The following is a 14631-nucleotide window of genomic DNA, read 5'->3' as shown; positions in this document are numbered from 1 at the left end:
CAAAATAAAGGTTCCAGAGAGCAGGGACCCCCACTGTAACTGAAGGTGGTTGAACACAGACATGAACATTGAAGAACAGTCATGTGGAGACAGGACCATCTATAAGGGGGAATAAAGGGGAGATTTTTGGGGTCCATCCATAAAGTCAGTAAAATGATGGTCCATTGTTCTATGAATCTGTGATAACCACATTTATTTATTCATCTGAATAATATCCACTGTTATCCAGGAACATTTATTATTATTATTATAGTCATCTTAAAGATGGAAATTCTTGTTTTAATCACAAATAAAATGGGTTCAAAGTGACCAAAAATGGTGGAAAAGGTGGTGAAATGGGATTTTAAAAACCACAGAAAATGGTTAAAAGTTGCAAATTAGAGTGGATAAAAAGAGACACAAAAAATGATAAAAAGGATTCAAAGTGTCAATATTATAACAATTAGTTTAAATGGCAAATAATGGACATGACAAATGGTGAATGTGGTTAAATGAGCTAAAATAAGGTTAGGGTTAGAGGTTAAATGTGACAATAATGGGTCGACATATGTTTGGAAGTGCTGAAAATTTATTGAAAGTGGAAAAATGTGCAGAAAAGGCATTGAAATTTGAGGTAGAAGTGTCAGAAATGGGAGTAATGTAGCAAAAATGTATTAAAAGGAGCAAAAATATGGCAAGAAAAAGTGATGAAGATGAAGGTAAAAAAATAGAAAGTTTGGTGTAGTTGCAGAAAAAAGGTAAAAAAAAAAGGAAAAATGGGCTCAAAATGTTTAGAGAATAGTCTTAGTTTCTGGAAGGCATTTGGCGACCCCAAGGTTGAGAATCCCTGGTCTAAAGTGACGTCCAACACGAGCAGTTAGAGTTAAGGGACGGAATCATCATTCCACAGTCAGATTAGAACCAACAACCGCCCTGTGTCTGACGGTTTTAAAGTGACAACATATTTTCAAGTTTAGATAAAGGTAAACTAAAGTTCAGAGTTTCTTCATGTGTTTAATGACACACGTTACATCAGAGTTTAAATGTTAAATTAATGAAAAGTGACCAACATAGGTGAAAATCACTGCCTCCTGCTGGTGAGATAATGTTACTACAGTGGACATAAAATATGAAGTTTCAAATAAACGCAGTTAAAGTGGTCGTTACAGTGATCAGAGGGACCACACACACACGCACACACACACACACACACGCACACGCACACGCACACACACACACACACACACACACACACACACACACAGTCCGTTGTGTGTCTGTGAGCTTCCTCTCATACGACCTTCTGCTAAATAAGACACTAATGAGTGGCTCGGCTTCATTAACGCACACATTCTCAGGTCTACCACACCTCACAGCGCCCCCCACTGTTCATCTTGGTCCCTGCGGAGCAGCCGAAGCTTCGGCTGAAGTCTGGAGAGTTGCTGAGAGTCCCGATGACGCGGTACATGGGAGGAGAGTGAGAGTCACTCATTAGGCCCTCATGAGCACTTTCTGGGGTCCTCACTGAGCACCACACCTACACACACACACACACACAAAGAGCTGAGTGTGTGTGTGTGTGTGTGTGTGTGTGTGTGTGTGTGTTCTCACCTGTGCGAATCCCACAAAGAAGAGCTGCTCATTGGTCAGATTCACAGCAGGAAGTCTCTTCTCCTCTCCATTCTTCTTTATCCAGGCCTGGTACGCCTGAGGGAGAAACCACACGTCTGTCACACCTGTGTGTGTGTGTGTGTGTGCTAATGTTGTAGAGGGCACAGTCTGTGTCCTGGTTGACAGATACCACATAACGCTTCTTTAAAGGAGCATAAGGCAGAATGTATAAATCAGACTCCATAATGACACCACGGTGGTTAGTGTAACTGCAGCCATCAGCCAACCGCCGCGGGGGCATCAACTGTTTATCACCTGAACACAGCTGATACTGTGACTAGAGGACGGATACCCGACCCAGCCCTGACGGGTCGGGACAGGTCGGGTTTGGTCACATAGTGTGGTTTACCAGCAGCGTTCTTCATTTCCTGCTGCAGCAGCTATAGCCCCAAAGAATGCAGCTTTAACTGTAACAGTGAGAACTGTGATCCATGATGGAGGGAAAGGGAGCAGAGGACCGTTATAAAGGAATACATTGTTGAAACATTCCTTTTTCTGCACAATAACGTGGATTATCCTTATCTTTGATACATGGATTATATAAATAGATCTGATGGGTCTCTTGCGTGCACTGCGCCCCTGTTTGTGTTTCATTTTCTCTTGTTCTACTTGCTGATCTGATGTTGACATTAAGAGTTGTCTGTTAATAAAACCGGTGCTTACCACTAAAACAAACATAAATATCTAATTTCTTTACAAAAAAGAAGGTTTTCACTGTTGGGTCAAACTCGGACAAGAAAATGAGGCCTAATCCGCACTCCAACTGTGACACAGTTGTTTATTTACTCTCCGTTCATGTGTCTGTTCACTGCATCTGTGAAACCAAACAGTAGTTTAGTCCACTGTGCTTGTCTTCTTTCAGTCTCCAAGCCATCTTCTTCTCATTCTTCTTTATTTCCGGTAGCGAACCACTTCTCCAAGCCGTCATTTGACTTGCGTGGAAAATTCACGCCCAGAACAGCAGTACAAAATGTATCACACAATATTTTCAAGGCTATAGAGGGAAATGTGTGTGGACTTGTTCTCTTTGGTTTAGAGCACTTCATCACCCATTAGCATTAAAACACTTCAAATGAATGTTTATTTTTCTCAAATACTGCCCTATGCTCATTTAACAGAAGGTTTCTAAAAACTTTGTAATCTATCTTGTCGAAAGTGGAGCTGAAATAAACATCTAAATTCACAATAACCCTCTACAGTGATGTGTGTGTGTGTGTAATCACATTGTACGCTGCCTTCAGTCCTCCATTGTCTGCAATGTTCTCTCCCAGCGTCTGTTTCCCGTTCACGTGTTCTCCGTTCACGGTGTAGCGGTTATATTGGTCGACCATACATTCTGTGCGCTGACGAAACGCCTCCACTGACGAGTTTTGCCACCAGGGACGAAGGTTCCCGTCCTTATCATACTCACGGCCTGGAACACACACGCACACGTCTGAGTGTTACACGTGTTCTAACATCTGCTCAGGAGGCTAACGCTGAGTTTGAGTCATCAATCAGTCCTGGAGCAGGATTTCTCATTGAACCAATATAACATCAGTCATGTGACTGTGAAGCAGCCTGTCACTGGACAAGGCTGCACACTCACCCTGATCATCAAAGGCGTGCGTCAGCTCGTGACCCATCACCACTCCGATACCGCCAAAGTTCAAAGCCCTGAGGACGCAGTTAGCTTTGATTTTCAAAATAAGCTTCACACACAATATTTACTGTGATAAAATACAGTCAGACTGCTAAGCTAACCAAACATATGAGACTGGTGGCTACATGCTAAGCTAACCAAACATATGAGACTGGTGGCTACATGCTAAGCTAACCAAATATATGAGACTGGTGGCTAAGTGCTAAGCGAACCAAACATATGGGACTGGTCGCTACATGCTAAGCTAACCAAACATATGAGACTAGTCGCTATGTGCTAAGCTAACCAAACATATGGGACTGGTTGTTATGTGCTAAGCTAACCAAACATATGGGACTGGTGGCTATTTGTTAAGCTAACCAAACATATGGGACTTGTTGCTATGTGCTAAGCTAACCAAACATGTGGGACTGGTGGCTACATGCTAGGCTAACCAAACATATGTGACTGGTTGCGACGTGCTAAGCTAACCAAACGTATGGGACTGGTTGCTACGTGCTAAGTTAACCACACATATGGGACTGGTGGCTACTTGCTAAGCTAACCAAATTTATGGGACTGGTTGCTACGTGCTAAGCTAACCAAACATGTGGGACTGGTGGCTATGTGCTAAGCTAACCAAACATGTGGGACTAGTCGCTACATGCTAAGCTAACCCAAACGTGTGTAACTGGTGGCTACATGCTAAGCTAACCCAAACATGTGTGACTGGTGGTTTTGTGCTAAGCTAACCAAAACATGTGGGACTGGTGGCTACGTGCTGACAGACTGACTTTGGGTGGTCGTGGGCGTAAAATGGTGCCTGAAGGATCCCAGCAGGGAACACGATGCCGTTCTTTGTGGGCATGTAGTAGGCATTGACTGTGGGCGGAGTCATACTCCACCTGCAGGAGGAAACAGGAGTTACAGTCTGTGAGTGTGTGTGTGTGCGTGTGCGTGTGCGTGTGTGTTACTGGTCTTTGTTGGGAGTCTTCCTCAGCTGGTCGGCCATGACTCGCGAGGAGAAGTTGTAGAAATTCATCATGTTTTGAAAGAAGCTGTCTTCAGACACGTCGTACTACGACACAGACGGAGGGATTACAGAGAGTGCTAACATGCTAAAATGCTAACATGCTAACATACTCACTCCGTCGTAAACATCATCCAGTTCTTTGGAGTCCAGGATGAATTCTGGGAAACCAATCATATCGTAGATTGCATCAGCCTGAAAACACACAGAGTCAGAGAGAGAGTGTGTGTGTGTGAGAGGGTGTGTGTGTGTGTGTACCTTCTCTTTAGCTCTCTCTCTTGTTTGCTCGTCCATCCAGGTCAGTCGATCCAGAGAATCTTTAAACGCTGATCGGATCTGATTGATCATTCCCTCAGCCTGAAAAGATAGATTCAACATCAGGACTGGATCCAGGACCAGGATGTGGAGTGGACTTACGATCTCCTTGCTGTGTTTGTCAAACGTAGCTTTAACAAACAACGATCCTAGAGCAAAGCCCAGGGTGTCGTCAGTATTCCCGATGCAGGTCTGCCAGCGCGGTGTGCACGACTGGAGACAGACAGGGACTAGTTAGAGACTAACCAACCAATCACAGACAGCCTTAACCAGTCACAGACTGTCAGTACCTTCTTGGTTCCGTACAGACTTTCCAGTAGTTTATCTTGAGCGTTTTCAAAGCGTTGATCCAAACTATTCACACTTTTCTGAACCAATGTCCACATCATGTAGTTATTCAGCAGACTGTAACACACACACACACACACACATTGTTTTGTGATTACTCAATATTCATACTGTAAATGTTTAGTTTGATCTGATGAATACTTTTTGAGATATGGACAATTTAGTGAGGGGGGGTGTGTCCTTATTTTTCTTCCATTTTCATCTTCCAATATCTCAGGAACTCCAGCACATAGGAAAGGTATATATGGTATAGTAATAAGCTCCACCTACTCTCTCACAATATAGAAAAAGATCTGCTATACATCTGGTGGACATGTCAGCTCCTCTAAATAGTAAAAAAGTCAGTGTGTGTTTGGGTCTGGAACATGTTTGGGTCTTCAGTAAACTACTTAGCATATGTCTCAGCTCCCTGTAATGTGATCAGCTTTGAGCTATGAACATAGACTGTTCACTATTTGTTTGTTTCAGTCTAACAAAATATTCAAACATAAATCACTATTAAAAATATATATAACAAGAATGAAACAGGCAGAAGCACAATACTTATATGCCCAACATAAATAACGTTAAAGTAAGTTACATACAAAAGAAATGCTAGCATTTAACAATTATTGTTGAGTTGCCTTTTTTTAAATAATGCAAAATATATGAATACATATATACACATGTACAGTACCTTCTTTTATATACAGCATTTATCAAATGCCAAAAAACACAAACATAAATCTACTGCTTCACATAACTCTCTAAAATATATTGTGACTTTTTGTTTTTGTTTTAATTAAATAATATGTCACTCATTTTTTATTTCTTTATCAACAGAATTCCACAATTTAACCCCTAGAACAGAGACATCTTTAACGACTAATCTTGCTTTAGGTAAAATAAACATAAATTGACCTCTTAGCCTGTATTTGGTGGTCTGCAGTGGGAAGTATTTTTGAACGCCTTCTGGAAGAGTGTTTATTTTTGCTTTGAACATTATCTGTGTTATTTTATTATAAACAATATCTTTAAATTTCACACGTTTTTATTTAACAAATAATGGATGTGTGTGGTCATAATATCCTGCTTTGTTCAATCGTACTGCCTTTTTTTTTTTTTTGCAATAAAACAATATAATTGATTATGGTTTTAAAAGTTGTTCCCCAAAGTTCTACACAGTACGTCATATATGGCAGTATCAAAGTATAATAAATTGTAAGCAAGAAATTGTAATTAAGTAAATATTTTGTTTTATATAACACACCAAGTGTTTTTAAGATTTGTCTTTATATAATTTATGTGTTGCCTCCAAGATAATTTATAGTCAATTATGACTTCCAAGAACTTAGTATCAAAGACACGCTCAATTTTATGTCCATTTATTTCATGTTTTATTTCTTCAAATACCTAATTTTTGGTTCCAAAAATCATAAAATTCGTTTTTGCAATTATAAGTGATAATTTGTTAACATCAAACCAGCTTTTAACTTATTCAGTGCCATTGACGTACTTTTACGTCATTTTAAATCCTTACGCTCAGTGCCACTGACGTACTTTTACATCAATTACATTTTTTCACGAGGATTATTAGAAAACATCCTGGCGGAGGACCCTCGTCAATATCTCAACTGTAGGGTGATGTAGTGACCAACTGTGTCCTGAAGGTGGCAGCAGCGCCTCTTTAGATGTGAGATTAGCCACTGGTGCTACCATTAGCTAAGGAGAAGCAGGACGAGGGAGATTATGGCGCTATGAAGTGATATTGTGAAGAATCCAGCAGCTCACAGCACCACATACTAACACAGTACATGTGTGGACCTGAGGGGATTATTGATAATGCTGTAATCGTGAGATAAAACCATCAAATAACCAGTCAGCTCTGCGTGTCGGGAGGAAGAGGAAGTTACGTATGTGTGATTGACGGGAGGAGTCAGCAAAAACAATTCAAACTGTGAACCAGATAGCAGCACAAGTTTGGATGAAAGATGGACAGTATTTAGAGGCAGAGGAAATTAGTTTAAGAAACACACACTCGACCAGAGCATGTGTGGAACTCAGTCGAGTATTGGAGAATGTGGCGATGGTGAGAGAAAACGATCAAAAAACAGGGCGAGCGCTGACACTCAGCAGCATGTCCAGGAACAGAAGGAAGTTGTGTGTGTGCAGACTGACGGGGGAGAGACCTGGAGGAACGCCAAAATACAGTAAGAAATCTATTCAACTCTGACCCAGATAGCAAAATAATATTTTTGCCATCAAAAGCCCGGTCTCAGTGTTGTTTTCGTAGTTATATATAAGGAAACAATGTTGAGGTGTCACTAAAGCACACAAAAAAAAAAAAGCTTCAAAGTCACAAATAGGTTTTTTCAGAAAAAGACGTTTTTCTCAGCTTTTTGTCACAAACTGGCGATTTGTGTGAAACTTGCTTCTATTCAACTGCTGATTACAGAAAAACGAAACAAGCTAGAAACAAAATTATTTTTCCTGATGAAATTTGAGACTTTAATCATGTCCGATTTCAGATTGTCATAGTACAAAATATTCTATGGGTCTTTATTGACATTGTCAACCCTTTTTACTACTTTTCCTCTCTGTTTTGGTCAACTCTCATTTGCAACTTTTAACCAAATTCTGTGGTTTTTATCTCATTTCACCACCTTTTCCACTATTGTTGGTCAGAGGGCGTGGCTAAACCAGACAACACACCTTTACACACACACTAACCTGCGCTCCGTGCGGTTGATGAGTTCTGACACGTGTTGTAAATATTCTTTAGCGAACACAACGACAGGTTCAGTGTCGTTGAGCTCCAGAGGAGAGAGAGAGGACGACAGGAAGTCCAGCCAGTCTACGGAGGGAGCTAGGAGCTACACACACACACACACAGACAAGCACACACGCACACACACGTGCGCGCACAGTAACAAGACCTAGTTATAAAGCACATTAATACACAATCATTGTTTACACCTTACAGAGGTGTAGAATTGTACTCAAGTACAAGTAAGTCATACATAAAATACTCAAATACAAATAAAAAGTAGCTCAATTGAATAGTACTCAAAATAAAAGATACTATTTACTGTAGTTTATTGTTGGTAATAAATCTTGGTATATGGTAAACATCTCATGGAGAAACTTAAAAAGGAAGAGACACAATTTATCACAATTGGAACTTAATTTATTTTCCACAAAGGCATCTGTATAAAATAAAAAGGTTTGTCAAAATGTACAATTCCTTTTTTAAATAAATAAATGGTTACAGTAGATACGTTTTAAAATCAAAAGTTTTAGCTCACGACATGTGAAAAGGCAGCAGTTGACGGGTAACGCCCATTTTTTCTAACAGAGTCTGGTTTCCTAGAGTAAAGCAACATTACGTGTCTGACTAAACATTCTGTGTAAATTAAGAAACGTAACTAATCGCCTTTTTGTACCAACATTGTGCTGTAATCATACGAGCTGGTCTATCCATGCCTAATGTTCCATGTGGGTATCTAACGACATCATGTAATAAATAATAGGTAGAAAACACAACCTGAACCATAGAAAGTGGCTTTGATCAGAAATAACACGATTAACAACATATGGAAAATAACCTCCATTCAATGCTGTTTTGGTGCCGTACAGTACGTTTAATCTGATTGGTCGGCTATGATGTGATGCATTGTGTTTAATCTGATTGGTCGGTTATGATGTGATGCATTGTGTTTAATCTGATTGGTTGGCTATGATGTGATGCATTACAAATAATCTGATTGGTCGGCTATGATGTGATGCATTGTGTTTAATCTGATTGGTCGGTTATGATGTGATGCATTGTGTTTAATCTGATTGGTCGGTTATGATGTGATGCATTGTGTTTAATCTGATTGGTCAGCTATGATGTGATGCATTACCTTTAATCTGATTGGTCGGCTATGATGTGATGCATTACAAATAATCTGATTGGTCGGCTATGATGTGATGCATTATGTTTAATCTGATTGGTCGGTTATGATGTGATGCATTAGGTTTAATCTGATTGGAAGCTATGATGTGATGCACTACGTTTAATTTGATTGGACGGCTTTGATGTGATGCATTACAAATAATCTGATTGGTCGGCTATGATGTGATGCATTGTGTTTAATCTGATTGGACGCTATGATGTGATGCATTAGGTTTAATCTGATTGGACGGCTTTGATGTGATGCATTACAAATAATCTGATTGGTTGGCTATGATGTGTTGCATTGTGTTTAATCTGATTGGACAGCTATGATGTGGTGCATTATGTTTAATCTGATTGGACAGCTATGATGTGGTGCATTTGATTTAAATAACTTACTCAGTAAAGGTTGGGTGTAGAAATGTAACTAATTACATTAATCCTTTTAAAACGTACTTAAGTACAAGTAAAATGACTGATTTAGAAAAATACTCAAAAGTACAAGTATCCATTAAAGCAAGTGCAGCACAATTACAGTACATGAAATCCATTACTTTCACCTTTGACAGCTTATTATGGAATGTTTCACTGTGTGTGTGTAGGAACAAACAGGACACACTGTCCTCCATCACTGGTTTTATAACAGCTTATCAAGTTGCATAGCAACGGCCCATAGCAACCATTACCGCGGTAACCATGAAGCATCTACAGCAAGAGAGAGAGAGAGGCTGCCGCACACACGTAATCATGCTGAAAGGGGGCGTAGCTTTAGAGACACACACACTGTACAATTAATAATACACAATTTCACATTTCCACTGGTTTTACTTTATCTTTGTTTACCTGTTTGTCTGATATCATTTTGTTGTTTTGCTGTTATTGTTTTTTGTGTATTGTGTGTGTGTGCGTGTGATGCTTTTGTGTTTGAAAAATAACAAAAATGGGTTGTATGTACCTTGAGAAGAATACATCGTTATTATTGTGTGTTATTGTGTATTTGTCAGGCTTGTGTCATTTGTTGGGACTTGTTATGGATATTTGATGATGAGAGGAAGTAGTTAGTGATGTGTGAGTTTCAGAATAAGAGCGTGGTTACCTGCAGTTCAGCGATGGTGACCTTGTGGTAGATCTTCTCCTCGTCTCTCAGCTGGTCCTGAGGAACCGTGATGTTGGCCAATGACGTTTCAAAGTCCAGAATCTGCTGCATGAGGAGCCGCGTGGCCCCCCGCTCACCCCCCAGCAGCGTCCCTAGTTCCACCATGTAGTCCAGGTACGCCACCAGGACCTCAAAACCAGCAACAAAACCAGTCAGAACCAGTCAGACCAGCACACACTGGGACAGGAGAACACACACTCACCTTCTCATTGGACGTCTTGTTGAGGTAATAGTCCCTGGAAGGCAGCGAGATCCCTGATTGGTCCACCTGAGGGAGACATCAACCATTCAGAGGGACTGGAAACATCTGACCATCACATCCTGGTCTGAGACTGAGAATTAAAGCTCGTTATGATGCTTTGGACCGCACTGGTCTTGGTCTACTGTGACCTGGTCTGGTGAGTGCGTAGCGTACCTGGTCTGGTGAGTGCGTAGCATACCTGGTCTGGTGAGTGCGTAGCGTACCTGGTCTGGTGAGTGCGTAGCGTACCTGGATGACGTTGCTGTTGGAGTTCTTGGGGTCAGTGCTGACTCTTACGCTGAAGAATGGCTGAGCTCGGTACGGACCAGAGACCACCTTCAGAACCTCCATGAAGTTCTCTTTGTCCCACGAGCCACTCAGGTTCCACCCCCCGATCTGCACCATTTGACCACACGTTGTCATGGTAACGCAGCAACAAGCAACAGAAACACCCACAGAAAGCGGTTACCGTGACCAGGGGTTCTCAACATTGGATCTTTGCGCTGTGAGTTGATATTTATGTCCTTTTAGTTTATTAAGATTTTATTGTTCATTTTTAAATTCTTTATTATGTGTCGTAACACTAATCCAAGCTGCTACAATTTCGTTGTATGGCTTATCATGTACAATGACAAGAAAAGCTATTTAAATCTAAATGACCCCATTTGGGGTCGTAAGACACTGGGAACACAAGAAACTAAAAATAATATCTGAACAATTTGAGCCCATTTTTGTTTTGTTTTTTACCCTTTTTCTGCAACTACACCAAACTCACCATATTTTAACCTATTTTCATCATTTTTTCTTGCCATATTTTTGTTCCTTTTAATACATTTTTGCAACATTGCTCCTATTTCTGACATGTTCAGCACTTATAAACCCTTTCCACCACTTTTCCACCTAATGTCACATATGTTGACCCATTATTGTCACTTTTAACCTCTTTTCACCATATTTCATGCTAATTTTAGCCGATTCAACCACATTCACCATTTGTCATATCCAGTGGATATTGTTCAGCTACAGTGGGGGTCCCTGGTCTCTGGAACACTTATTTTAGGGGTCGCGACCTGAAAAGGTTGAGATCCACTGACTGCGGTGGATGCTGTTACTGTGAGGATGAACGTGGGCCGTTACCTTGGCGATAAGGTCTACGAGGGGCGTGGCTCCCAGCTCTTCTATCCTCTGCGTGTTGAGACAAGACAAGTAGTAGGACTGAGTCTTCTTCTCTGCTTCACTGCTGCCGTTAAACGTCCCGTTCTCTGAAACACACACAGCCAATCACTGATTAGCCCCGCCCCCATCATTGTCCTGTCCCCCCCCCCCTCACATTAAGCCAACACAAGCCTGCAGACATTTGTGCTTTATTTCATGGATCAGAAACAAACAAAGGTCCTACTCGGGTCCCGCCCCCTTTAGGCCCCACCCCTACCCAGCAAGTGTTTGAGCAGGGCCTGGTTCTGCTCCCAGATGCTGTTGAAGGTAGACCAGATGGAGCGACCGTCAGGCAGAGGGTTCTTCCTCATCCAACCTCCACAGGAGAACCTGTAAAAGTCGTGGCACGGGTCCACGCTGCGGTCCATGGCGTCCACCATGCGGCCCGCCACCGCCACGCACGCCTCTGACAGGCACAGGCCACGCCCCCCATCTGCAACACATATCAAAATGTTTACTGGGCTAAACCACAGGGGTTAGAGGTGTGTGACGGGGGCTGGGCTACCTGAGCTGACAGCCAATCCCAGCAGCAGGAGAACAACCAGCAGAGAGAGCAGAGACAGAACCAGCAGAACCAGTAGAATCAGTTCTAGCTGGGTCCGCCCACCCAGTAGGTCGAGAACTGGTTTCCTAAAGCCCACCTGGACACACATACACACACACGCACACAGTCAGTCAGTCACATGATAACATGATAACCAGTCTGACTCTAACAGCAGCTGCTCCCTATCACACCGTTCACTCAGCGCGCACACACAGGGTGCTGATTGGTGCAGGGCAGGACAACAACACAGACCACACCCATAGCTTGTGACGCGTTCACTGACCTCCACTCTGTCCGGAGATGACGTGGTGTCAGTGGGGGCGTCTGAAGGCTCCTCCTCCTCCAGCGTAGCACGTTTATAACTGGACATCTGCAGAGAGACAGACAGATCAGCCAACCAATCACAGAGCCGCATTGGGAGGAGCTCTAGAATAAAATAAATGTGTTTCTCTGATGAAATGACAGGAAACAGTCATTAGTCCACACACACACGTATTTGTTGGGTGACATAAGGTTTGGGCATCACTTCCTGTCAGAGATCCATGAGCTCATCAAAGCAGCCAATCATAGTCTCTGCTTCACTTCCTCAACAAACCGGTTTAGTTTGAACAAACTCAGCCATTCAAAGAAAGATTTAGAACTGGAATTGAAATCTAAACTAAACTGAAGTTGGTTGCCGTGGTAACATTTAACACACACATCAACAACGGAACCAACACTGTTTACACCAACAGGCAGCGGTACCACTAGTGGTACCAGTGACAGGTAGTGATCAGTGACAGGTGACAGTAACATTGCTGCTTAGCCCCCGCCCCCACGGATTTCCCTCATTGGTCAGGGATCAGGACCGAACAGAAGCGTCCAGGCCCCGCCCCCAGGACATGGAACACTGGGATGGTCTGGTCCCTGATCTCTGAGAGGAAACCACACAGATGTTCTCAGTGAAAACCTTTAGGTTCAACGTTTCATTATCTGGAAAACATGTAAACCCGTCCTGTTCTTTTAACTCTGAGTGTTTGGGAAAAGGAGCTGCTCTAAGAGCCAATCCTGTGACCCCCCCTCCACACACACACACAGATCCGAACCAGAACACACACACACACACACACACACACAAATAAAAGACCTGAAAATACGAAATAATGCTGAGAAATACAAAAACTTGTGTGTGATCAACCTGTGACGTAATCACCCGTATTCGCCCCCTCAGAGCCCCGTGCGCGCGTGCACAAGTCAATCTCTATGATTGGCAGCTAGAAATCACGGCCAGATAGGACGTGCGCGCGCGCCTGTGTGTGTGTGTGCGCGCGCACTCACGGTGTTCCGGAGGTCCTGCAGCGCTACGCTCATCCTGGAGCCTCTACAGACACAGACAAACAGCTACGGACGGTCCATCCCGGTCTGTCCAGGTCCGTCTCTGCAGCCTGAGGTTACAGCCCGAGTCTCTCTGTGTATATGTGTGTGTGTGTGTGCGTGTGTCTTGTAACCCCGCCCAACATCCACCGGCCTCCTTCCTCTCACAAACAAACACACCCCAACCAACACACGGACACTGACGTCATCGTGACGTCACCTCCTCCAGCTCCTCTACCAATCAGAGGTCAGCACTGAGTATGTCAGTCTGGTTCAGTCCTCACTGAATTGGACTTTCCTCTAACACAATGGTGTCAAACTCAAGGCCCGCGGGCCAAATCCGGTCCTTTGGAGCATCCAATTCGGCCCGCCAGAGAAAGTTAAAACATGAATCATTGTGCTCACAGTTTTTCTAGTGCTTTTATCACGTGATTACAGTCATTTTTAATGTTAAACTGTTTTTAAAAAACTCATTCTTACAAAATCCTTCAATTTTTTTCAAAATATGACTTATTTCCCTTGGTCACAAAATGAAGAAAATTTAAAGTATAGATCTTTTTGGGACTGATGTCAGTAACTTATGGTCAGTTTTTTTTACATATTTTTGTATTTGATGTTTACGTAGAAGTGTAAACTAGCAATAATGTTGAAATTGCTCATTTTCCCGCAAAAATATTTGGAGTACTTCAGATTAAACTGCTCTGTGTTTGGCCCCTGACCATCAAATTAGGCCCAGAGAGTAAATTAAGTTAAAAAATTATTATTTAAGTTACCAAAAGATCTCCTAGCTCTTCTAATTACACATTCAATAAAACTCACTTTTATCACATGACTGCAGTCATTTTAAATCTGAAAATGTTCAAAGAACTAAATTTTCCTCAAATTATTTCCCTGCATTAAATAAATCTCTACTAGTGCACGAGTAGACTTTACTAGTGAAGCTAAAGGTTTCACTAGTTAGCATCATATGCTAATAAGGGGATAGGGGAAGTAAATTCAAGCTTTTCATTTGCTTTAGAAAATATTCCAACCAATCAGAGTCCTGGATTTGGTTCTAATCCCTCCTACTTCAGTTACAATACGTTTACTAGTACTACTAGTGAATCATTGGGCTTTATTAGTAGTACTAGTGGGATATTTTGAGTGCATTAGTAAATAATTACTAGTGTCCTAATAGAGCTGACTAGTAAACAATTTTATTTCACATGTTTATGTTGTGTCAATAAAAGATATTTGCAAATA

General features: G+C 41.9%; 1 protein-coding gene across 2 annotated transcripts; it reads right to left on the bottom strand.

Moving 5' to 3' along the window:
- Positions 1-418: 418 nt before the first annotated feature.
- On the bottom strand, positions 419-13578 carry ece2b (endothelin converting enzyme 2b). Of its 2 annotated transcripts, XM_028464245.1 has the most exons (19): positions 13354-13578; positions 12320-12406; positions 11998-12133; positions 11710-11925; positions 11415-11539; positions 10527-10673; positions 10239-10304; positions 9977-10165; positions 7674-7816; positions 4907-5021; positions 4719-4829; positions 4560-4658; positions 4419-4496; positions 4246-4349; positions 4066-4176; positions 3239-3306; positions 2874-3064; positions 1591-1686; positions 1340-1516 (listed from the first exon to the last, which is right to left on the bottom strand). In XM_028464245.1, the coding sequence occupies exons 1-19, from the start codon at positions 13384-13386 to the stop codon at positions 1340-1342; spliced, it is 2292 nt and encodes a 763-aa protein (XP_028320046.1). In that variant the 5' UTR covers positions 13387-13578. The 2 variants fall into 2 exon arrangements, with proteins under 2 accessions (XP_028320045.1, XP_028320046.1); XM_028464244.1 differs by having other exon boundaries at positions 419-1516; positions 4560-4829; positions 13354-13386.
- Positions 13579-14631: the final 1053 nt, after the last annotated feature.

Source organism: Gouania willdenowi, chromosome 13, assembly GCF_900634775.1.
Source record: "Gouania willdenowi chromosome 13, fGouWil2.1, whole genome shotgun sequence".
Lineage (NCBI taxonomy): Eukaryota > Metazoa > Chordata > Actinopteri > Blenniiformes > Gobiesocidae > Gouania > Gouania willdenowi.
Note: the sequence above shows the minus strand (reverse complement) of the source record. Positions and strands in the feature narration are given on the sequence as shown.